General features: G+C 43.3%; 1 protein-coding gene across 3 annotated transcripts in view; it reads right to left on the bottom strand.

Moving 5' to 3' along the window:
- SEPHS1 (selenophosphate synthetase 1) overlaps positions 1-26,237 on the bottom strand; it is a 110,181-nt gene that overhangs the window by 75,954 nt on the left and 7,990 nt on the right. For all 3 annotated transcript variants that reach the window (XM_040413160.1, XM_040413159.1, XM_040413161.1), the window contains exon 2: positions 12,550-12,810. In XM_040413160.1, coding sequence (XP_040269094.1) covers positions 12,550-12,742 — 193 coding nt within the window. In that variant the 5' untranslated portion in view covers positions 12,743-12,810. The remainder of the gene's footprint in view (positions 1-12,549; positions 12,811-26,237) is intronic.

The raw sequence follows: 26,237 nt of genomic DNA, 5'->3' as shown, positions 1-26,237 counted from the left end.
GGATACTGGCGGTGTGCGTTCCACATTTTGTGGAATGCTCACGGCCAGCCTTATGATAGAAAAGCCTATTCTTGTCCGGTCAAGAATAGGACCTGCTCTTTCTCTCTTTGCCATGTCGCGGAACGGAAGTACGGATGCAGACAGTACGCTGTATGCAGTCCACATCTTTTGCGGCCCCACTGCGGCATCCATTCAGCAAAATGCTTGTGTAAATGCACCCTTAATCTCATTCACTTGAATGGAACGGAGCAGCAAAAAAATAAAATATTGATGACTAATCCTAAGTATAGGTCATTAGTTTTTAAACTGAAAAACTGTTTAATACAATGTAAATGGGACCCAAATGTCTCAAGACTAAATACATTTAATTCTATTAATCTTTCTTCATGCCCCTTATCAGTTTAGTCGCTCTTCTTTGTACTCTCTCCAGCTCCAGGGCATCTTTTCTATGGACTGGTGCAAAGAACTGAACTGCGTATTCCAGATGAGGCCGCACCAGCGCTTTGTAAAGTGGTAATATCACATGCCTGCCCCATGAGTCCATGCCTCGTTTAATGCATGACAATATCCGGATGGCCTTAGAAGCAGCTGATTGACATTGTATGCTGTAATTTAATCTACCATCCACAAGGACATCCAAATCCTTCTCTATAAGTGACTCTCCCAGTGCTACATCACCTAGGATATATGAAGCACAGAGATTATTACTACCAAGATGTATAACTTTACATTTATCTACATTGAACCTCATTTGCCAAGTTGATGCCCAATCACTCAGAGTGTTCAAGTCAGCTTGTAGTATATGGACATCTTCCATAGACTGCAGAGTACTGGTGCTATTACTCCCATCCTCGATATCATTAATAAATAAATTTAATAATAGAGGGCCCAGCACTGAACCTTGGGGTACACCACTTATAACCTGGGACCATTCTGAATAGGAATCATTGACCACAACTCTCTGGACACGGTCCTTCAGCCAGTTTTCAATCCAATTACAAACTATACTTTCCAAGCCTATAGACCTTACTTTACTTATTAAACGTCTATGAGGGACAGCATCAAAAGCCTTTGCAAAATCTCTATCCACAGCCGCGCCTCTGTCCAGGCTTCTACTTATCGCCTCATTATATTTTTTAAAAAAAGCCGCAATACAGGGACGGCCGAGCAACGGCCGTGTGCATGAGGCCTAAGGCTGAGTGGCAGCAATCAGTAACTCAAACCAGGATTCAGGGAGCTGCTCAGCAAGTACAATATAATGTGATGATCTATTATAGCTCTAATATATGCTCTAACTTAAAGAGCACCTGTCAGCATGATCAACCCTATTTAGAGTACATTTACACAATCGTATGTATTTTGCAGTCTGCAAAATGCAGATCTGTGAAATACAGATGCCATTCGTGTTGGATCAGTTTTTTTGTTTGTTTTTGTTTTCAGGTCCTGCTAATGTCTTTTGTTTTCTTTCTGCATCTATATGTCCTTTCTGCAACAGAACATGTCCTACACTTGGCCGCAATAGGTCCACAAAAGAAGAAAAAATATATATATATATATGTATTTTGCAGGCTGCAAAATACATACGCTCATGTGAATGCGCCCTAAACCAGGCATAGTGCCTGGTAGGGTTGATCATGCTTGTACCACTAGAGATATTACTTTAATATTTATGCAAATTAGTTAGTTGGAGCACAGAGGGGCTGGTTGTAGTGCTAGAAGCAGCGTTACAGCTAGTACCGGTACTCAATCCACTTCCATTTAATTGACAGAACAAGACATCTCAGCCATAGCGCAGAAGTCAAAGACAGGGCAAGATTAGAGGTCTTGTCCCATCAATCAAATTGGGGAGGCTTGTGTACCGAGCATGGGGGCGTAGCTGCACAGTTGCTTCTAGCACTACAGCCAGCTCCTCGGTGCTCCAACTAATTAATTTGCATAAATATAAAAAAGTTATGATATCTCTGCAGTGGTACATGCCAAAAAGAAAATAAAAATAATAATTTTAATCAACAGTATGCCTGGTTTAATAGGGTTGATCATGCTGACAGATGCTCTAGTGTCCCTAGAGATAGCTAGAAATCTCTGCAGAAATTCTAGAAATGAAACAGCGTCATAACTGCTGTCGAATGGTCAAAAGGCTCAGTCTGATTTCTGTTACCACTGACTTCTGTTGATAGACTCTCCAAATTGTTTGCCTATACAGTGATGCTTTCACCACCACAAATCACTAGGTACAGGTTGACCTTTAGTTTCTCAAGACTTAATCAATTTCATTAGGTACCCATACAAGTCAGTCTAAAGTTCATCAAAACAGACAACTCAACCAAAATGATTGTTAGTGGCGTAACATTTAACAACGGAGTGATTATTTCAGCCGACTGAAAACAGAAGGTTATTCACTGAAAAGAAAGTACAAAGAAAGATGGCTTGTGAAAGAAAGATAATTCGATGCTTTGTCCTTCGCCTGGCACCACTTAAAAGGGGTGCTGCAGTTTTTTCAAACTGATGATCTATCCTCTGGATAGATCAGCAGCATCTGATCGGCGGGGGTCCGACACCCAGGACCCCTGCCGATCAGCTTTTTGAGAAGGCAGCGGAGCTGGCAGTGGCGCCGCGGCCTTCACGCCGTTTACCGCAGGCCAGTGACGTCATGACTAGCATCACTGGCCTGGGCGGGGCTAAGCTCTGTTCACTTGAATGGAGCTTAGCCCCGCCCAGGCCAGTTGATACTAGTCGTGACATTACTGGGCCTGCGATAAACAGCGTGAAGGCTGCAGCACTACTGCTAGCTCCGCTGCCTTCTCCAACAGCTGATCAGCAGAAGTCCCGGGTGTCGGACCCCGCCGATCAGATGCTGATGATCTATCCAGAGGATAGATCATCAGTTTAAAAAAACTTGCAGAACCCTTTTAACATTTATGGCCACTATAAACAACTGTAGCAGCCAATATGGACTAATATCTACCTAATAAGGGCTCATGCACACAAACTTATCTTTTGGTCCGTGTCCATTCCTATTGCAGCCTGTATGCCGAACCATTAATTTCAATGGGGCAGCAAAAAAATATATATATAAAGTAGTAACACAGATAGAATGCTTTTATTTTGCGGATCTGTTTAGCGGACTGGGAAAACCATTTGATATACAGTCAGGTCCATAAATATTGGGACATCGACACAATTGCAGCCTGAAGTCTGGAACGTATAGACATCAGTCGCTGGGTTTCATCCCTGGTGATGCTCTGCCAGGCCTCTACTGCAACTGTCTTCAGTTCCTGCTTGTTCTTGGGGCATTTTCCCTTCAGCTTTGTCTTTAGCAAGTGAAATGCATGCTCAATCGGATTCAGGTCAGGTGATTGACTTGGCCATTGCATAACATTCCACTTCTTTCCCTTAAAAAACTCTTTGGTTGCTTTTGCAGTATGCTTTGGGTCATTGTCCAGCTGCACTGTGAAGCGCCGTCCAATGAGTTCTGAAGCATTTGGCTGAATATGAGCAGATAATATTGCCCGAAACACTTCAGAATTCATCCTGCTGCTTTTGTCAGCAGTCACATCAATAAATACAAGAGAACCAGTTCCATTGGCAGCCATACATGCCCACGCCATGACACTACCACCACCATGCTTCACTGATGAGGTGGTATGCTTAGAATCATGAGCAGTTCCTTTCCTTCTCCATACTCTTCTCTTCCCATCACTCTGGTACAAGTTGATCTTGGTCTCATCTGTCCATAGGATGTTGTTCCAGAACTGTGAAGGCTTTTTTAGATGTCGTTTGGCAAACTCTAATCTGGCCTTCCTGTTTTTGAGGCTCACCAATGGTTTACATCTTGTGGTGAACCCTCTGTATTCACTCTGGTGAAGTGTTCTCTTGATTGTTGACTTTGACACACATACACCTACCTCCTGGATAGTGATCTTAATCTGGCCAACTGTTGTGAAGGGTGTTTTCTTCACCAGGAAAGGAATTCTTCGGTCATCCACCACAGTTCTCCGTGGTCTTCCGGGTCTTTTGGTGTTGCTGAGCTCACTGGTGCATTCCTTCTTTTTAAGAATGTTCCAAACAGTTCTTTTGGCCACGCCTAATGTTTTTGCTATCTCTCTGATGGGTTTGTTTTGTTTTTTTAGCCTAATGATGGCTTGCTTCACTGATAGTGACAGCTCTTTGGATCTCATCTTGAGAGTTGACAGCAACAGATTCCAAATGCAAATAGCACACTTGAAATGAACTCTGGACCTTTTATCTGCTCATTGTAATTGGGATAATAAGGGAATAACACACACCTGGCCATGGAACAGCTGAGAAGCCAATTGTTCCATTACTTTTGGTCCCTTAACAAGTGGGAGGCACATATGCAAACTGTTGTAATTCCTACACCGTTTACCTGATTTGGATGTAAATACCCTCAAATTAAAGCTGACAGTCTGCAGTTAAAGCACATCCTGTTCGTTTCATTTCAAATCCATTGTGGTGGTGTATAGAGCAAAAAAATTCAGAATTGTGTCGATGTCCCAATATTTATGGACCTGACTGTATGTATATGAGAGAGACACAGATGCCTATGGACCAGATAAATACAAGATGTCCTTTTTGCATTACACACTAAACCAACTGTGTCAGAAAGACTGTGTAACCCGAGATTTAAATGGATTTTGTCACCTGTACGAAACAGTAGGCACCCGGAGCTTGCTCCACTGTGGGCGCCATCTTTAAAGACCCGACATCATGTACGGAAAATGTCAGGAATGTGTAAAAGGGGACGTCTCACTTCAGTAAATGGCATGTAGAGGAAGTTAATACAAGGCTCTTACTAATGTATTATTATCCATATTGCCTCCTTTTCTGGCTGGGTTCATTTTCCATCACATTATACACTGCTCGTATCCATGGGTTATTACCACAGCTGTGCATGCGTGCCCACATGGTCATCGCTGCTGGATTGCAGGGTGGTCATAACCCCTGGATACAAGCAGTGTATAATGTGATAGTAAAATGAATCCCGCCAGCAAAGGAGAGAATATGGACAATCACAATACATTAGTAAGTGCCTTTGTATTTACTTTCTCTACATGAAAGATGCCATTTGCTGAAGTGAGACAGCTCCTTTAAATCCCACCTTCATCCCCTGTGGGCACTGTATTTATATCAAATACATTTAGCTGGAGAGCCTCTAAGTATGCTTCAGTTTCTGGGCTTTTGTACACGTTGTAGACGGATGAACAGGTTCTCTAATCCCCATCAGACTGCTTTAACCTCTTGGCATGATGCCACACATATCCTGTTTCTTTTGTAAAGGCTGCTTTACAGGTAATCTTTCCTGTGTTTGCATCACTGTGCAAATACCTGGGTGGAAGGGCTGGCCACCATACAGCTCCTGCACAGGCCAATGCTTCTCATCTCTGCTGACAAAGCAAGCCGAGACAAAGGGTATCCTTAACAGTACCGAAAAGACAGAGCCATTAAACCAAAACCATTTTATTGTAGTGTGTGTATGTGTCAGGGTACTTTCACATTTGTGGCAGAGGATTCCGGCAGGCAGTTCCGGCTGACAAATGCATTGAAATACCTGATCCGTCTCTCTGTTGTCATCTGGAAAAACGGATCCGGTATTTATTTTTTTCACAGATTTAAAAGGTCTGCGCATGCGCGGACTGGAAGAACGGATCCGTCAATGCGGCAATTTCAATGCCGGATCCGGCATTCCGGCAAGTGTTCAGGATTTTTGGCCGGAGAGAAAAATGCAGCATGCTGCGGTATGTTCTCTGTCCTGAAATGGCAAAAAGACTGAACTGAAGACATCCTGAACGGATTGCTCTCCATTCAGAATGCATTAGGATAAAACTGATCAGTTATTTTCCGGTATTGAGCCCCTAGGATGGTACTCAATACCGGAAAACAAAAGCGCTAGTGTGAAAGTACCCTTACTTATAGCAAACAATGATATTTCATTCCTTATTTCTGCAGGCTACATTTGGAAATGTAAGAAGTCATCTGGTTGGTTGAAACTGACACTGCTTTTTAGGAGACTTTATGGCTGACGCTCACTGGAGAAGATTTACTAATGCTGTGTAACATTTAGACACTGCAAACACAGACAGTCTAAAAAGGAGGCAGATTTATTAACCCTTTCCCGACAGTTTTTTTTTTTTTTCACTTTTGTTTTTCCAGAACCACAATTTTATTTTTATTTTTTTTATATACGCCATATGAGAGCTAATTTTTGGCTGGACAAGTTCTACTTTTGAACGGCACCATTTTATAATATATATAATGTAGTGGGGGAAAAAAAATTCTAAAACGGGGTGGAATTGGTTAAAAGCACCATTCTGCCATTGTTTACGGGTTTAGTTTTTACGGAATTCCCTATGCAGTAAAAATTACTTGTTAGCTGTAATCTGTGGTTCAGTAGGATTACAGGGATAACAAATTTTATTGTTTCTGCTGTGTTTTAATACTGTAAACATGGCCTTTTTTTTGCAGGGCGATTTGTATTTTTAATTGATACCATTATTGGATGTTTAACTTTTTGATCACTTTTTATTTAATATGGTAGGTGAAGCGACCAAAAAACTGCGAATCGGCCATTTTTGATTTTTTTTCTGATACTCTGTTCACTGGTTGGGATAAATCTAATATTTAAAGCTGAGTGTATGTATGTCCGCTAAAGGAATCCGCACCGTTGCATTTACAATCACGAAATTTGGCACACAGGTAACATCAGGTGTCCGGGAAGGTTTTAGACCAGGTCTCAGCTCTCTAGGACGTTCCTGAGATATTCCCAAAAAATGCATTAGCCAATAGAAGCTTGGTCTCATGACCCTTATTAGCCAATAGAAGCTCGCAGGTCCTCCAGCCTCCACATACACAGTTTTACTCCAGGTTTCCATAACAACCCAGCCATTTATCTTCACTGCTGTAGGAGAGCTTTAAAGGAAATCTGTCACCAGGATAATCGCTATTGCAGTAAAGCCATGGCCTAATAGCACTTAGTACCTTATTTCCAGATGTGCCTTGTTCCAGCAATAGATGTTTTTATCCTCTGAAAATCCAGTTTATTTGTTATGCAAATGAGCCAGTAAGGTGTCCAGAGGGGCGTCACTCTTGCAGGAAGGAGCCATGACACGCCCCCTGCCACAATGTGTCCACCCTCAAAAGACCTAAAACCCCGCCCCAGGTCCCACCAAGCCACGCTCCTTATCTGATTAGGCCACGCCCCTCCCACTCCTGAGCCGAGGATTTAAAAAAAGAAGGTAAAAATCAACTTCTGTCAGCTGCAAAAGTAGGAGAGTGACTTTCTCCCTGCAGCTCACACTCAGACAGCACAGTGCTGCTGTCTTAGAGTAAGCTGTTCAAAAGGACACACCCCCGATCCAGTAAAGGCCACTGTTAAGGGGGAGGGCCCCTGTGGAGGTCGTTGTCAAGGGGGTGGTATGCTATGAAAGTCACTGTTAAAGGGGAAGGCTGCTGTAAAGGTCAAAGTTAAGGGGGTGGGCTGCTGTGGAGGTCCAATTTTAAGGGACGGGGTGCTGTAGAGGTCACTGTTATAGTGGATAGTGTTTATATCTTTTAACGACGCACAAACATTAAATGAAATAGATTAAATATACCCGAACGAAGCCGGGTCCTTCAGCTAGTATTTTTATATTTACAGTACAGGACATTTTTAGACCAGCGTCATTAATGATCTTTATTTTCTTATTTTTATTTGTAAAATAAAGAGGCGGTGGTGATTAGAAATTCGATATAATTTTTATTTTATATTTTGAAACTTTTCACACATTTTTATTTCCCCTTGGGGACTGTAACATGTGATTATCTTATTGTTTATATCATAGATTGCAACAGTTTACCAATGCAGTCTACATGAGTAAGAATCATATTATGGTATCCGAAACACGTGGACGCTACACTGTATTGTGTTATACTTGGATTTTATATACAGTATCTCAGAAACGTGAGTCCCCCCCTCACATTCTTGTAACTATTTTATTATATCTTTTCATGGGACAACACTGAAGATCTGACACAAAAAGTAGTCAGTGTACAGCTTGTATAACAGTGTAAATTAGATCTTCTAGATGTGCTGCCGCCAAATATCGATTCTGCATGGGGGCAAGCAATGGCATTAGAGATCATTACTCTCCATACTGTGAAGGTAGCAAACAATGATTTAGATGTCCGCACCAATGATCCTATTACCCTCGCTTAGTGTCTTTTATTCTAGGACTATCAGCATATACTACTTTTCCTTTGAAGTGGGATTGCAGATTTAGAAAGAAAAAAGCAATGGTTTAAAGAAAGACTGGCAACAAGAACCTGATGATAGAGTAAAACAGAGCGACATTCCTCCTTTCAGATGTGCACGTGAGCCATAATTACAGAGGACTGATGCTCTGGTCACAATTCCTCTTACAGGAACTTCAAACTGCAATGTAAAACATTGGATTTGCCAGTCTGCAAGACTTCATGGAAGCTCCTGAAAAACATTCTGGTGACTGCTCACAGGGAGAAACTTCCAAAAGCTTGCACTAACAAAATGGTTGTCTTTCTTTGAACGGAGAAGATGAGGAAATCTTATCCCATGATTCCATCTCTTTACTTGAATACCTTAAAGGGGGTATCCCATGAAAAACATTTATCACCTATCCACACGTAGGTAATAAATATATGGTTGCTGGGGCCCTGATCCATGAGCATTATGGAAACTGCAGAGTCCTGTATTCATCAGAACACTTTAAATCCCCGATCAGTTGGATAAAGTGAAAAATATTTACAGTGGGTTAACCCCTTTAAGGTTGGGAGTGGGACATCTCTTGCCTGGTCTCCACTGAAATAGAGCATCGAGGAAGACTGATGATCTTGTACCCTACCTCCCAGCCAAAGACTAAGCTGCTAAAAGGGGTTGTGCAGCCAGTACATATTGATGACCTATCCTCAGGATAGGTCAACAATATCTAATCAGTGGGGGTCCTACACCCGGCACCCCCGCTGATCAGCTGTCTGAAGAGGAGGCAACGCTCCATGCGAGTACTGCTTCCTCTTCAGTACACAACACGTCATCTCACCCTGTAGCAGTGCTCCAGACTAAAAATAAATACCTAGTAGCCATTGGCTCCTGAACTAAAAAATTTAGGAGCCATATTAAAACAGAATAAAATTTTGGTATCGTGACAACGCAACGCCGATTAGATCGGCGTAGGGTTGTTTCGATACCAAAATTTTGATTAGCTTTCGTCACCATAAAAAAGTATTGCGATACTCAATACCACGCAAAAAAAAAACACACCAAAAAAAAAATCCGCGTGCATGTCGCATTTTATGAAACGTTCAGCCCATAATACAACAGTCCTATCCTATTTTTTGGGGTGACAAGGTGACAAAAAAAAATGGCGAATCGCATGGTTTTTATTTATTTATTTCTGTTACGGCGGGTAGTTTGGACTTTTCGGACGCAGCGCTATGCAATATGTTTATTTATTTATTGTTTATATATTTTATATGTAAAATTGGGAAGGGGGGGGATTTAAATTTAATATTTTAGGGTACTTTCACACTAGCGTTTTTCATTTCCGGCATAGAGTTCCATCACAGGGGCTCTATACCGGAAAAGAACTGATCAGGCATATCCCCATGCATTCTGAATGGAGAGTAATCCGTTCAGTTTGCATCAGGATGTCTTCAGTTCAGTCATTTTGACTGATCAGGCAAAAGATAAAACCGTAGCATGCTTTTATCTCCGGCGAAAAAACCTAAAGACTTGCCTGAATGCCGCATCCGGCATTTTTCCTCATAGGAATGTATTAGTGCCAGATCCGGCATTCAAAATACTGGAATGCCGGATCCGTCCTTCCGGCCTGCGCAGATCGGTAAAAATGTGTAGAAAGATACAAGACGGATCCATCTGTCCGCATGACAAGCGAGAGATAGATTCGTTCTTGCAATGCATTTGTGAGATGGATCCGCGTCCGGATGCGTCTCACAAATGCTTTCAGTCACATCCAGATCGGCAGATCCGGCAGGCAGTTCCGACGACGGAACTGCCCGCCGGATCACACTGCCGCAAGTGTCAAAGTAGCCTTAGGCCCCTTTCACACGGGCGAGTATTCCGCGCGGATGCGATGTGTGAGTTGAACACATTGCACCCGCACTGAATCCCGACCCATTGATTTCTATGGGGCTGTTCACATGAGCGGTGATTTTCACGCATCACTTGTGCGTTGCGTGAAAATAGCAGCATGCTCCTCTTTGTGCGCTTTTCACGTAACGCAGGCCCCATATAAATGAATGGGGTTGCGTGAAACCCAAGCAAGTGCGGATGCGGTGCGATTTTCACGCACGGTTGCTAGGAGACGATCGGGATGGAGACCCGATCATTATTATTTTTCCTTATAACATGGTTATAAGGGAAAATAATAACATTCTGAATACAGAATGCATAGTAAAATAGCGCTGGAGGGGTTAAAAAATAAAATAAAAATTTAACTCACCTTAGTCCAGTTGATCGCGCAGCCCGGCTTCTCGTCTGTCTCCTTTGCTGAACAGGACCTGTGGTGAGCATTCATTGCAGGAACAGGACCTGTAGTGATGTCACTCCGGTCATTACATGGTCCATCACATGATCTTTTACCATGGTAATGGATCATGTGATGACCGGAGTGACGTCACCACAGGTCCTGTTCCTGCAATGAATGCTCACCACAGGTCCTGTTCAGCAAAGGAGACAGACGAGAAGCCGGGCTGCGCGATCAACTGGACTAAGGTGAGTTAAATTATATATATTTTTTTTTTAACCCCTTCAGCGCTATTTTACTATGCATTCTGTATTCAGAATGCTATTATTTTCCCTTATAACCATGTTATAAGGGAAAATAATACAATCTACAGAACACCGATCCCAAGCCCGAACTTCTGTGAAGAAGTTCAGGTTTGGGTACCAAACACGCGCGATTTTTCTCACGTGAGTGCAAAACGCATTACAATGTTTTGCGCATAACTGACCTGTTAATACAAATACAGGAGGCGTGTGCCAGAATCAAATAGCCGGCACCCGACCTCTATGACAGGGAGCAGCGATCCGCTGCAGTTAACCCCTCAGGTACCGCACCTGAAGGGTTAACTGCCGCTGATCGCAGCTCCCTGTCATAGAGGTCGGGTGCCAGCTATTTGATTCCGGCACCCGCCTCCTGTATTTGTATTAACAGGTCAGTTATCTTCATTGGTGGCGCAGTGGCCACAGCCCCTCCTCCTCCTGTCTCTCTTCTTATTGGCGGCGGCAGCAGCACAGGGGGGAGGGAGAGACTCCTTCTCCACTGCGCTGCTGAGAAGAATATCGGAGGCGGGGCAGAGAACTATCATCTCCTGTGCCCTGCCGCTGTATTCAACTGCAGAGCTGCGGCGGCGGGTCTAGTCGCAAATGGCGACAAGACTAAAAAGTCTTGTCGCCATTTGTAAATTCTAAGTCGCATTGGCGACCATTTTGGTCGCCATCTGGAGCCCTGTGTAGTTTTGATGTAGTATAATTACAAGTACTCACTTCATTCAAGAGGAGGCGGCGTTCAAAGCGTGCACTACTTCCTCTTCTTTACACTACCCCTCGTCTCAGAAACGCAGTGTAATTACACTGCACTTCTGAGATGATGGGCAGTGTAATGAAGAGGAAGTAGTGCTCACATGGTGCGCCGCCTCCTCTTCAAACAGATGACAGCCAGGGATGCTGAGTGTCGGTCCCCCACCGATCAGATATTGATGAGCTATCCTGAGGATGAGTGAAACAAAATGTGCTTCCTGGGACACATATTGGTTGGCAATATAGCTTAACACAGAATAATATAGAAGTATCACCAGTACACGGTGAGGATACTTGTAACTTCACATACAGACAAACCATTTCCATTTAACAGTCTATCCTAAAACTAAGGCCTTATGCACACGACCGTTCCGTTTTTTGCGGTCCGCAAAAAACAGAAGCCGGCCATGTGCCTTCCGCAATTTGCGGAACGGAAGGCCCATTGTAGAAATACCCATTCTATTGCTATTTTTTTTTTGAGGGGCCACGGAACGGTGCAACGGATGCAGGTATCACACGGAGTGCTGTCTGCATCCTTTGCGGCCCCATTGAAGTGAATGGGTCCACACCCGAGCAGCAAAAACTGCGGCTCTGATGCGGACTACAACAACGGTCGTGTGCATGAGGCCTAACCATTATTAGCAAAGCTTCTAAGAGTTCAAATTAATAAACCTATACTTAGGAAACAAAGCTATAAGGGGTTGTTTATTGGGGTCCTCAATATGCAGAGATGCTTTGTTGGTCTAGTGCATTTTCTTTTCCAAATAATGAGAATCTACTTGTCATTCCTGGTCAGTGCAGAAACAATATTAGCCTGGGAAGAAAACGGACCGTGATCAGTGATTCCTCCACGACTTTAAACGTTAGATTAATGTGGAGTAACGACACAAAACAGCAACAAGGAAAGAACTGTATAATAATACAAGAAATATACTTCTTTACCTATTTGAGAGGAAACAAAACGCATTAGCACTACTTACCCAACCTTGGCATAACTGCTCCAAGAAACTGCTCATCTTCCTGGAAGTGATTATCTTGCAAGGACTCCAGCAGTTTTTGCAAGACATCTTGAGGGACTTTGCAACCAGTGCCTTTAAGTTCTGCAAAGCGAGTCAGGCGGAAGCTTTTGTCAAGCTCGTAACTCTCTGGATTGAAGGACTCCCGGACAGACATGTTTTACAGACAGATTAATCTCCGTTTCTGTTTAGAGAACAATTCTGTTAGCTCCTTTATGGATTAACCTAGGCAGAGAAATTCAGAAGAAACAGTCTCATGTAAAGCTACTCTAGATAGAGAATTCAAAGACAGGTATTCATTTTGCCACAATTGTTCTACAAAAAAATAAAAAAAATATATATATATAATAATGAAGCGTTCAAGGATTATTTCCATCCAACTGTAAAATGGATTTCACGTTACTTGTACGTGGACAAACAAAAACATATTTGTGCTAAACTCCAAGCACTGATTAGGCAAGGAGTGGCTGCCATCATCAGCGTTCCAGAAAGGGATATTATGGCACACCATGATTTGTAACTTTTCAACCTTCAACATTTTTCTAAAGTGGTGATAAAAGAGGTGGGGCTTAGCAAAATGGGGTGGGCTTAGTGAGGCCCACCGGATTTATTATAACATGCCAGAAACTGGCAAATTATAGCTCAAGACTACGCATAACCCTGGCTGACAAAGATTTAAAGAGGACCTTTCATCACTCCTGACATGTCTGTTTTAATAGCTTCATGCATTCCCCGTGTAATAATTCTGGAGCATCTATTCTTATGGCTCTATGTTGTGCCATTCCTTTATTATTTCTACTAGAAGTTATGACTGAATTGCTATTAGCCTTCAGTAAGGGTACAGAGGGGTGGTAACCAGTTGGGGGGGGGGTCCCTGCACAGAATGACTCTATCCAATCAGTGCTGCCATTGTCAGACTGTGCAGGTACACACCCCCCAACTGGTTACCCCCTCTGTACCCTTACTGCAGACTGCTGCCAATTCATTCATAACCTCTAGTAGAAATAGAGGAATAGTACAACATAGAGCCATAAGAATAGATGCTCCAGAATGGTTATTACATGGGGAATGCATGAAGCTATTAAAACAGGAATGTCAGGAGTGGTGTTTAAGTTTCTGGCGCACAGAGGGCCAGAGATCAAACTCATTTATTAAAGGGATTATCCTCTGGATAGGTAATCATTATCTGATCGGTGAGGGTCTGATCAGCTGTTTGAAAAGGCACAAAAGCTTGCAGTAGCACCTAGGCTTTCTCCAGCTTTGCCTAAGCCATATTACGTCACGTTCATTGGTTATATAGACGCAGCTCAGCCTCATTGAAGTGAATGGGGCTGAGCTGCGATACCAAGCATAGCTACTATGCAATGCACAGCACTGTGCTTCGTGAGCAGAGAGACTGCCGTGGTGCTACTGCCTTTTCAAACAGCTGATCGGAGGAGTTCCCGGGTGTCAGACCCCCACAGATCAAATACCGAAGGTTAGGTCATCAATCAAAAAAAAATCCTGGAAAACCCCCTTTAAGAGGCTACATAGGCTCAACTTACTCCAGCACAGGGGATCAACAGTGGCATATAGGAATGCTAGTCTTGATAAATCTCCCGCATTGAGTTTTTACACAAACTATGTATTTGTCAATAAAAGTAAAAAAAAAAAAAAAAAAGATAAAATGCTTAGAATCGTGCTACAGTATACCACATCTGTCAAAGAGACCTAAAAACACTGAAGCAGGAAACTTTGTATCGGTCTCAAAACCTTTGGCCACTACTGTAGGTTAAAGTTTTTTTAGAAACTCTAGGTGAAGCCCTTTTTGTTAGGGAACTTCCATCTGAATTTATATACTCCCTCTCAAAACTTCTGAGTGACTAAGGCCCCTTTCACACAGGCGAGTATTCCGCGCGGATGCGATGCGCGAGTTGAACGCATTGCACCCGCACTGAATCCTGACCCATTAACTTCTATGGGGCTATGCACACGAGCAGTGATTTTCACGCATCACTTGTGCGTTGCGTGAAAATTGCAGCATGCTCCTCTTTGTGCGTTTTTCACGTAACGCAGGCCCCAATGAATGGGGTTGCGTGAAAATCGCAAGCATCCGCAAGCAAGTGCGGATGCGGTGCGATTTTCACGCACGGTTGCAAGGTGACGATCGGGATGGGGACCCGCTCATTATTATTTTCCCTTATAACATGGTTATAAGGGAAAATAATAGCATTCTTAATACAGAATGCATAGTAAAATAGGGCTGGAGGGGTTAAAAAATAAATAAAAAATAATTAAACTCCCCTTAATCCACTTGCTCACACATCCCGGCTTCTCTTCTGTCTTCTTTTTTGCTGTGTGCAGGAAAAGGACCTGTGGTGACGTCACTCCGGTCATCACATGGTCCGTCACATGATCTTTTACCATGGTGATGGACCATGTGATGACCGGAGTGACGTCACCACAGGTCCTTTTCCCGCATACAGCAAAAAAGAAGACAGAAGAGATGCCGGGCTGCACGAGCAAGTGGATTAAGATGAGTTAAAAAAATTTTTTTTTTTACCCCTCCAGCGCTATTGTACTATGCATTCTGTATTAAGAATGCTATTATTTTCCCTTATAACCATGTTATAAGGGAAAATAATACAATCTACAGAACACCGATCCCAAGCCCGAACTTCTGTGAAGAAGTTCGGGTTTGGGTACCAAACATGCGCGATTTTTCTCACGCGAGTGCAAAACGCATTACAATGTTTTGCACTCGCGCTGAAAAATCGCGCATGTTCCCGCAACGCACCCGCACCTTTTCCCGCAACGCCCGTGTGAAAGAGGCCTAAGGCTACTTTCACACTGGTGTTTTGGCTTTCCGTTTGAGAGATCCGTTCAGGGCTCTCACAAGCGGTCCAAAAACGGATCAGTTTTGCCCTAATGCATTTTGAATGGAAAAGGATCCGCTCAGAATGCATCAGTTTGCCTCCGTTCCATCACCATTCCGCTCTCGATGCGGACACCAAAACGCTGCTTGCAGCGTTTTGGTGTCCACCTGACGATGGAGGCAAACAGATCCATCCTGACACACAATGTAAGTGGATCCGACCCCCATTGATCCGTTTTCACCGACACAATATGGCACAATAGAAAACGGATCCAACCCCCATAGACTTTCAATGGTGTTCAAGACGGATCCGTTTTGGCTATGTTAAAGATAATACAAACTGATCCGTTCTGAACGGATGCAGACGGTTGTATTATCTGAACGGATCCGTCCAGGACGGATCCGCACAAAACGCGAGTGTGAAAGTAGCCTAAGGGGGTTTGGTCTGACTCCCTAGTATACAGTGCAGAAAACCAAATGTCCCGTCACTCTTCTAGCATACCTATAGACTTCCACTGGCGAGACCAACACTGATGAACAAACAAGGACTCTGATGACAAATGTCTATTAGAAAAGCCTCCTTCAGGTTTATGAAGCCATCACTAGGAGCCACATCAAATAGCGCCCACTGCGGCCTAATGTAACAATGAACCTAGAAATTAATGCTAAAAGTAAACAAGAAATAGGATTGTCCTCCCTGTCAGTCTGCAGCATTTTCTGCATTATCCCGACACAAACGGTTAGAAATCCAGCAAAGAACATGAGAGTTCATATGTTGCTGATCTACTCTTCCATTGGAAATGGACTAAGGAGGCAAGGCTTAATCTATTTGTCCTACAGAAAACACAGAGAGAGGCTCCTGCTTCAGCCAGGTGTCTCACAACCAGACATAGGACTGAGAGGAGGAAGAGGCCAAGCTTCTTGTACACAACGGATATTTATTTGTATATTTCTCAGTTTTAAAGTGTACCTTAATGTTCATAACTTCAAACATGTTCTAAATGTGCTGAAAATAAAACATTTTTTTATAGTTTTCCCACTAAAATAGGCACCTGACGTTCAGGTGTCTAGTGCACATTAGAATCCGTACTGCTGTGTACTAGGTCACTGAGTTTTGAGAAAACTTTTGCCATGTCATAGACATATGAAAAATTTTCATTGGTGGGGGTCTGAGCAGGACTATCCTCTCCTGCAGCAAGGAGAGAGAGAGAGAGAGAACAACATGCAAGTACTTCTCTCTCCTCGTTCAGGTGACATTCAGATTCCCACTGATTCAAACTTTTGATATATCTAGGACATATCAAAAGTTCTGTGAAAACTCAGGCTACTTTTACACTAGCGTTCGGGGTTCCGCTTGTGAGTTCCTTTTGAAGGCTCTCACAAGCGGCCCCAAACGGATCCGTACGGCCCCAATGCATTCTGAGTGGATGCGGATCCGCTCAGAATGCATCAGTCTGGCACCGTTTGGCCTCCGTTCCGCTCAGCAGGCAGACACCTGAACGCAGCTTGCAGCGTTCGGGTGTCCGCCTGGCCGTGAGGAGCCAAACGGATCCGTCCAGACTTACAATGTAAGTCAATGGGGACGGATCCGTTTGAAGTTGACACAATATGGTGCAATTTCAAACGGATCGGTTCCCCATTGACTTTCAATGCAAAGTCTGGACGGATCCGTCTGAACAACTTTCAGACTTAGATTTTTTTCTGAAATATAATGCAGACGGATCCGTTCTGAACGGATACCATCGTTTGCATTATAGGAGCAGATCCGTCTGTGCAGACACCAGACGGATCCGCTCCGAACGCAAGTGTGAAAGTAGCCTTACCTTTTTACTTATTGAATTACAACCTGAATATAGCTTTCCCCCTTATCTGAAGAGAGGTGCAGGCAAGGTAAAGATCTAATAACTTGGAGATCTATCTTTATGGTCTATGTGGTGTTCCGCCAACGTGGTTATTTCTATATCGGCAAAACAATTAGTCCCAGGCTTGTTTGCTTCAAGGAACATCTGAGATCTACTGAAACTTGGAATGGTGTTCTCGCTTGAGTAAATATGTTAGCGAATATCATGCCTATGATCCGAATGTTTTATAATTTGTTGGACAGTGTCAGGATGAGCTAGACACTTTTTACTTGTAAGAAGGGAAGCAGAATGGAATTTGAAATGTGAAGCTCTGGGTCCTTTGGGCCTTAATGATCAGAATGACGTGTTCTTTTTTGTAAATATCATAACGTGCAATATCATGTCATTTTATTCAAAGTATTATGATGTAGAAGGGGGTGTTATATGGAGTAGATAAGTCACCATGTTGAGTAGGCCAAGATGAAGCGGGGAGAAATGTGAAATGGCCATCGCCTGGTCCTAGCTTTTCATACCTCTGCCCAATGACTTTATTCCTTGATAAAAGATCTACATTGGTGAGTGTTGCATACTTTTGCTTCAATACTGTTTCATAAAACTAGAGTGGTGTGCCGAAGCACTGTGGTCCTAGAAACATAGAATGTGTCGGCAGATAAGAACCATTTGGCCCATCTAGTCTGCCCAATATATCTGAATCCTATTAATAGTCCCTGGCCCTATCTTATATGAAGGATAGCCTTATGCCTATCCCATGCATGCTTAAACCCCTTCACTGTATTTGCAGCTACCACTTCTGCAGGAAGGCTATTCCATGCATCCACTACTCTCTCAGTAAAGTAATACTTCCTTATATTACTTTTAAACCTTTGCCCCTCTAATTTAAAACTGTGTCCTCTTGTGGTAGTTTTTCTTCTTTTAAATATGCTCTCCTCCTTTACCGAGTTGATTCCCTTTATGTATTTAAAAGTTTCTATCATATCCCCTCTGTCTCTTCTTTCTTCCAAGCTATACATGTTAAGGTCCTTTAATCTTTCCTGGTAAGTTTTATCCTGCAATCCATGTACTAGTTTCGTAGCTCTTCTCTGAACTCTCTCTAGAGTATCTATATCCTTCTGGAGATATGGCCTCCAGTACTGCGCACAATACTCCAAGTGAGGTCTCACCAGTGTTCTGTACAGCGGCATAAGCACTTCACTCTTTCTACTGCTTATACCTCTCCCTATACATCCAAGCATTCTGCTGGCATTTCGTGCTGCCCTATTACATTGTCTTCCCACCTTTAAGTCTTCTGAAATAATTACTCCTAAATCCCTTTCCTCCGATACTGAGGTCAGGACTGTGTCAAATATTCTATATTCTGCCCTTGGGTTTTTACGCCCCAGGTGCATTATCTTGCACTTATCCACATTAAATTTCAGTTGCCAGAGTTCTGACCATTCTTCTAGTTTTCCTAAATCCTTTTCCATTTGGCGTTTCCCTCCAGGAACATCAACCCTGTTACATATCTTTATGTCATCAGCAAAAAGACAAACCTTACCATCGAGGCCTTTTGCAATATCACTTATGAAGATATTAAACAAAATTGGTCCCAGTACAGATCCCTGTGGAACCCCACTGGTAACATGACCTTGTTTTGAATGTTCTCCATTGACTACAACCCTCTGCTGTCTGTCACTCAGCCACTGCCTAATCCACTCAACAATATGGGAGTCCATGCTCAATGACTGCAGTTTATTGATAAGTCTTCTATGTGGGACAGTGTCAAAAGCCTTACTAAAATCTAGATATGCGATGTCTACTGCACCTCCACCGTCTATTATTTTAGTCACCCAGTCAAAAAAATCTATAAGATTTGTTTGACATGATCTCCCTGAAGTAAACCCATGTTGTTTTTCATCTTGCAATCCATGGGATTTTAGATGTTCCACAATCCTATCCTTTAATAGGGTTTCCATTAATTTGCCTGCTATTGATGTCAGACTCACTGGTCTATAGTTGCTCGATTCCTCCCTACTACCTTTCTTGTGAATGGGCACGACATTTGCCAATTTCCAATCTTCCGGGACGACTCCTGTTACTAATGATTGGTTAAATAAATCTGTTAACGGTTTTGCCAGCTCACCACTAAGCTCTTTTAATAATTTTGGGTGTATCTCATCAGGCCCCTGTGACTTATTTGTCTTCACTTTAGACAGCAAACTTAGAACATCTTCCTCTGTAAAGACACATGCATCAAACGATTTATTAGTCCTCCTTTCTAGTGGAGGTCCTTCTCCTTTTTCTTTTGTAAAAACTGAACAGAAGTATTCATTAAGGCAGTCGGCTAGCCCTTTCTTGATTTAAAGGGGTTGTGTCACTCATGGCATTTAAAGTTAATACAAGCCACTTACTAATGTATTATTATTATCCATATTGCTTCCTTTGCTAGCTATATTGAATTTTCTCTTTCATCATAAACACTGCTTGTTTCCATGGTTACAACCACCCTGCAATCCATCAGCAGTGGTCGTGCTTGCACACTATAAGGAAAAAGTGCAACCTGCTCTGGTGGCCGAGACTGTGGGAGTGCGCACAGTCCAGCTTTTTTAATTTTTTTAAATAATGTGCAAGCACAGCCACCGCTGCTGGATTACAGGGTGGTAATAACCATGGAAATAAACAGTGTATAAAAGTGATGGAAAACTTAATCTAGCCAGAAAAGGAAGAAATATGGACACACACAATACATTAGTAAGTGCCTGGTATTAAAAACTTTCTCTACATGATAAATGTTATTTGCGGAAGTGAGACAACCCCTTTAATGTTTAGCTAGCTTTAAAAACAGTACCTGGCTAATCCGGCTGTTACAGTTAATTTGGAAAGTCTTCAGACCCTATCCATTTTTTTTCACATTTTGTTAAGTTACGGTCTTGTACTAAGATAAAAACACAAGTTTTCTCTGATCATTCTGCACTCAATACCCCATAATTAGAAAATGAAAACAAAAATTTAAGAAAATGTTTAAAAATTTGTTAAAAAGGAAAGACTAAATTTTCGCGTAGACGCAAGTATTCGGATCCTTTGCTATGACACTTGAAATATAGCACTTGGGCCTTCCCGTTTCTCTTGATCATCTCTGGGATGTTTCTACACCTTGACGAGAGCCCCTGCCTATATAAGGTCTCATAGCTGACAACGCATATCAGTGAAAATCAAGCCATGAGGAGGCAACAACTGCCTGTACAGCCCAAAGACAGGATTGTGTGGAGGCACTGATCTGGAAAAGGGTACAAAAATATTCTGCTGCACTAAAAGTTTCCAACAGCACAGTGGCCTCCAAAATTCTTAAATGGAAGAAGTTTGGAACAACCAGGAACGTTCCTAGAGCTGGCTGCCCCTCCCAACTAAGTAATCGGGGGAAAAGGATCATAGTGGGAGAGGTGAACTAAAATCCAATGATCCTTCTGGCCGACCTCCAAAGATCCTGTTTGCAGATAGGAAAACTTCCATAATGTCATCCATCACTGCAGCACTTCACCAATCTAAGCTTTTTGGCAGAGTGGCCAGAAAGAAGCCTTGCCTCAGTATTGAAAGCCGATGTGGAATTTGTAAAAAGACACCTAAAAGGACTCTGACTGAGAAACAAGATTCTCTGGTCTGATGAAACCAAGATTAAACTTTTTATAGTCATGTCTGGAGGAAACCAGGCACTGCTCATCACTTGCCCTATACCATCCCTACAGTGAAGAATGGTGGTGGCAGCATCATGCTGTGGGGAAGTTTTTCAAGACTGGCTAGAGTTGAGGGAAAGTTGAATGGAGCAAAGCACAGATATTCTTAATGAAAATCTGATACAGAGTGCTTTGGACCTCAGACTGGGCTGCAGGTTCACCTTCCAACAAGACAAAGACCCTAAGCACACAGCTAAGACAACACATGAGTGGCTTAGGGACAACTCTGTGAATGTCCTTCAGTGGCCCAGTCAGAGCCCTGACTTCATCTCTGGAGAGACCTGAAAATGGCTGTCCACAACAGTCCCCATCTAACCAGAGCTTGAGAGGAACTGCAGAGAAGAATGGAAGAAAATCCCCCAATTCCAGGTGTGAGAAAATTGTGGCATCATACTCAAGAAGACTGGAGGCTGTAATCGCTGCCAAAGGTGCTTCAACTAAGTCCTGAGTAAAGGGTCTGAATAATTATGTCAATGCAAGACTTTTGTTTCATCTTTTCAATGAGGCTACTTTCACACTCTCGTTTGGTGCGGATCCGTCATGGATCTGCACAGACGGATCCTTTCAGATAATTCAACCGTCTGCATCCGCTCAGAACGGATCCGTTTGTATTATCTTTAACATAGCCAAGACGGATCCTTCTTGAACACCATTGAAAGTCAATGGAGGACGGATCAGTTTTCAATTGTGCCAGATTGTGTCATAGAAAACTGATCCGTCCCCATTGACTTACATTGTGTGTCAGAACGGATTTGTTTTGCTCAGTTTCGTCAGACGGACACCAAAATGCTGCCAGCAGCGTTTTGATGTCCCCCTCCAAAGCAGAATGGAGACAGAACTGAGGCAAATTGATGAATTCTGAGCGGATCCTTTTCCATTCAAAATGCATTAGGGCAAAACTGATCCGTTTTGGACCGCTTGTGAGAGCCCTGAACGGATCTCACTAACGGAAAGCCAAAACGCCAGTGTGAAAGTAGCTTAAATTAGCAGAGATTTTGAACATTCTGTTTTCACATTGTCATAATAAGTTATTGCAAGCAGATTGATGGGGAAAACCTGACTTATTTCAGCACAAGGCCACAACATAAAATGTTAAAGTGAAAGGATATGAAGACTTTCCAAATGCACTATACATAGCCTGAGATACATCCGAATAAAACAGCTGTGAGCTCAGCCAGTGTAGGAGAAAATGCTGGCAGGCTGTAGAGAGAAATAGATTCTCCTCTCCCTGCATAGCTGTACATGACTCCAGGAGGGGTGGTTACCATGGACCTCTGTGCATGTTATCACCTTCCATTCTATATCACTACAAGGAGAATGTGTGCTTTCGGTCACACACGCTGGGGTCACCCCATATGCCCAATAAGACCATTTACTGAAGCCATGACCCAGACATTTATTAGCATCCAGATCGTGGCATCAAAAAAGTCAAGCCAAACGCTTGCACCACACATACAAACATCAACAAAATAAAAAAATATAAATATTTGTACCTGATCTTTAGCGTAAAATATGCTGGTTGCTTCTCTAGCAATGCCTGTTTCAGCAATAATTATTATCACTAAACAGGGACAACTAATAGTAACATTTTTGCCATAAACAATCATTTTCAAATAAATAATTTAAAAATAAAAATATGAGTATGGCCAATCTCAGGGAGGCGTATTTAGGGCAAGAAATACACTTCAGAGGTGTTTACTGTCCTGAATGCTACTCCTATGTCATGGACCCACGGCATTATCATGATTTATAATGCAGTGTGTTCCTGCCTGACCTCAACCCTAATGATTTGCGCTAACAGCAATATGTGAATACAATTTATTAGATGTGTCACGAACCAGCAGGTGTGAACCCACTGTGCCACGTGTCCCACCTCCTCTAAGTGAACCTCTGGATCTTCACAGTACCCCTGATGGTGGGGATAGACTTTCTCGAGGGGAACACCAGGTCGCTACCTCTTGAGGAGGATAGGCACACGAGGCAGCTGGTCCTGGCGGACCAGAAGGTACCCGAGAAAGGTACCAGAGGTGCAGGACAGAAGTGTAGTCAGACAGGCAAGAGGTCGGGGCAGGTGGCACAGGTACAGGTCACGCAATCCGGGTCGGCAACAGGAGAGTCAAGGCAAGCAGATAGGGATCTAACAGGTAGCAGAGTCCAGGAATATAGATACGAGTCAGGAACACTAGTGGAAACAAGGAACCTTAGCAGGACACAAGGACCTTGACACAGGCATCTGGGAAGGGGGCTGAGCCAAATTATATATGTGCAGGAGGGCTAGGATAGGTCAGCGAGGTCACATGACCAAACCCATAAAGCCCAGGAAGTGAAACACGCCGGCCCTTAAGGAAGTGCTACAGGAAACAAGCAGCAAGAATGCTGTGGCCAGGGCTGTGTAGTGGATCCCAGAACAACAGCACCCACGCAGACAGAGCCCAGGACTGCAACAGTGAATGGGAAGCAACGGAAGCAGATCACCGCTGAACACGGCGGTAAGCAGCTGTTACAGTACTCACCCCTTACACCCCCCTCTTCTTGAGTCCACGACGAGACAAACTTCTCAATCAAGCTTGGAGCATGAATGTTTTCCGCTGGTTCCCAAGACTTCTCTTCAGGACCAAAGCCCTTCCAGTCCACAAGATAGTAGGTCTTCTTACTGCGCTTCTTGATGTCCAGGATGTCTTTGACCTCAAATGTCTCGTCAGAATCTTCAGATACCGGAGTTGGAGTAGAAGGAGCTGTCGAGAAGCGATTAAGAACTACTCGTTTTAGCAAGGACATGTGGAAGGCATTAGGAATATGCAGAGAAAGAGGCAGACGTAACTTATGTCACTTTTGTTGATCCTCCTAAATACTTCAAAGGGTCCAAGGAACCTAGGAGCAAACTTGAAACTGGGAACCCTTAGGCCTCTTGCACACGATCGTATGAAATTTGCTGTATTTTGCGGTCCGCAGAAAATACAGATGACATCCGTGTGAATTCTGTTTTTTGCGTAACAGAACTCCTGCCCCCTAATAGAACAGTATTATCCTTGACCGTTATGCGGACAATAAAAAGGACATGCTCTATCTTTGAACGGAAACGGAATGCATACGAAGTATACGTTTTTTTTTGCGGATCCATTGAAATGAATGGTTATGTATACGAAACGCAAAAAAAAGTAAAGTACACAGGAAAAAATAAAAAATAAACACGTTTGTGTGCAAGAGGCCTTAAGCGGATGTTTTTAGAAGAGAGCCATACCTTATCTCCAGATGAGAACTGAGGCGGTTTTCTTCTTCTCTTGTCTGCATTCGCTTTCATGCGGGTCATCGCTTTGTTGATGCAGTCCATGGTGTCACCCCAAATCCTCTAAATATCCCTACAAGAGGAATCGCAAGCTGGTACCCCAGAAGAAGTAGGAACAGGGAGAGGAATACGTGGGAGTTGTCCATAAACGACAAAGAACGGAGAGGATCCAGTAGACTCACTATTGTGGTTGTTATAGGAGAATTCAGCCCAAGGTAGTAATTGTACCCAGTTGTTGTGTTGAGTTGAAACAAAATGCCGGAGATAGTTTTTTAATATTTGATTGACCCGCTCTACTTGCCTGTTGGTCTGGGAATGAAAACGGAAGAGAAGTCCAGCTCATTTTCGAGCAGCCGGCAAAGATCTCTCCAGAGCTTAGAGGTAAACTGGACTCCGCGATCAGAAACAATATGGCAAGGTAGACCATGCAAGCGGAATGTGTCTCACGAACATTTTAGCAAGTTCAGCAGCCGAGGGCAGTCCAGCCAAAGGAATGAAGTGCGCCATCTTGGAGAAGCGGTCCACGAAGAGGGCAAACCTGACAGACACAATCACGCACATCCTTAGACAGTGTGGGCCACCAGTAGCAGCGAGACAAAAGTTCTGTGGTTTTGCGGACCTCTGGGTGACCAGCCAGTTTGGAGTTGTGACCACAAGCTAGAATACGTTTTCTCTTGGCAGATGGCACAAATGTTTTCCTGGGAGGGATGTCTTTTACCAGAACAGGAGCCACTGTAATGAAGCAAACAGTATCTACAATGTACTGGGGCTCCTCCTGCTGGTCGGAGAAATCAAATGACCTAGACAGCGCATCCGCCTTGATGTTCTTCTCGGCCGGGTGAAAGTGAAGCTCAAAATCAAAACGGGAGAAGAGTGACCATCTGGCTTGGCAAGGGTTCAGAGCCATCTGCAGATATGTAAGGTTCTTGTGGTCGGTAAAGATCATCACTGGATGCTGGGCCCCCTCCAATAGATAACACCACTCCTCCAAGGCAAGTTTTATGGCCAGAAGCTCTGTCTCCTATGCAGTAATTCCTCTCAGCAGGGGAGAAGAGCTTGGAGAAAAATCCACATGTAAACATCTTGCCCTTGGAACCCTCCTATAGTAAAACAGTACCAGCTCCTATGGAGGAGACATCCACTTCTAAAAAGAATAGGTGAGAGACATCGGGAAGACGCAGAACAGGTGCAGAAGCAAAGGCCCTTTTTTATTGGACGAAGGCGGCCTCTGCCTCAGGAGTCCAGTCTCTGGCATTCACCCTTTTCTTAGTAAGAGCGGAGACGCAAGATGAAAAGTTCGGGATGACCTGACGATAGAAATTATCAAATCCAAGGAAGCGCTGTATATCACAAAGACGGGGCGGGGCCAATCCATTACTGTATTCAATTTTTCAGGATCCATCTGCAACCCGGCATCCGAGATTATGTATCTGAGGAACGGTACAGAAGATTTTTCAAAGATGCATTTCTCGAGTTTGTCATAAAGTCGATTCTCTCTCAACCGCTGTAAAACCAAAACGTACATGCTTCCAGTGAGTGGTCAGACCTGGAGAATAGATCAGTATATTGTCCAGGTACACTATCACGCAGACATAGAACAGGTCCCAGAAGATATTGTTTACTAACTCCTGGAATACTGCGGGAGCATTGCACAGACCAAAGGGCATGATGAGATACCCGTAGTGTCCATCACGAGTGTTTAAAGCACTCTTCCACTCATCGCCCTTTCGAATGCAGATAAGGTTGTATACACCTCGCAGGTAGAATTTTGTGAAGACCTTAGCTCCCCGGATCCTGAAACTCTGAACGGACAAGGATAGGACTGTTCTATTAGGGGCCAGCTGTTCTGTTCCGCAAAATACGGAATGCACACGGACGTCATCCATATTTTTTGCGGACCGCAAAAACATACGGTCATGTGCATGAAGCCTTACATTACTTTT

The sequence above is a fragment of the Bufo bufo genome, chromosome 1 (assembly GCF_905171765.1).
Source record: "Bufo bufo chromosome 1, aBufBuf1.1, whole genome shotgun sequence".
NCBI lineage: Eukaryota > Metazoa > Chordata > Amphibia > Anura > Bufonidae > Bufo > Bufo bufo.
This window is presented reverse-complemented; position numbering and strand designations above follow the sequence as displayed.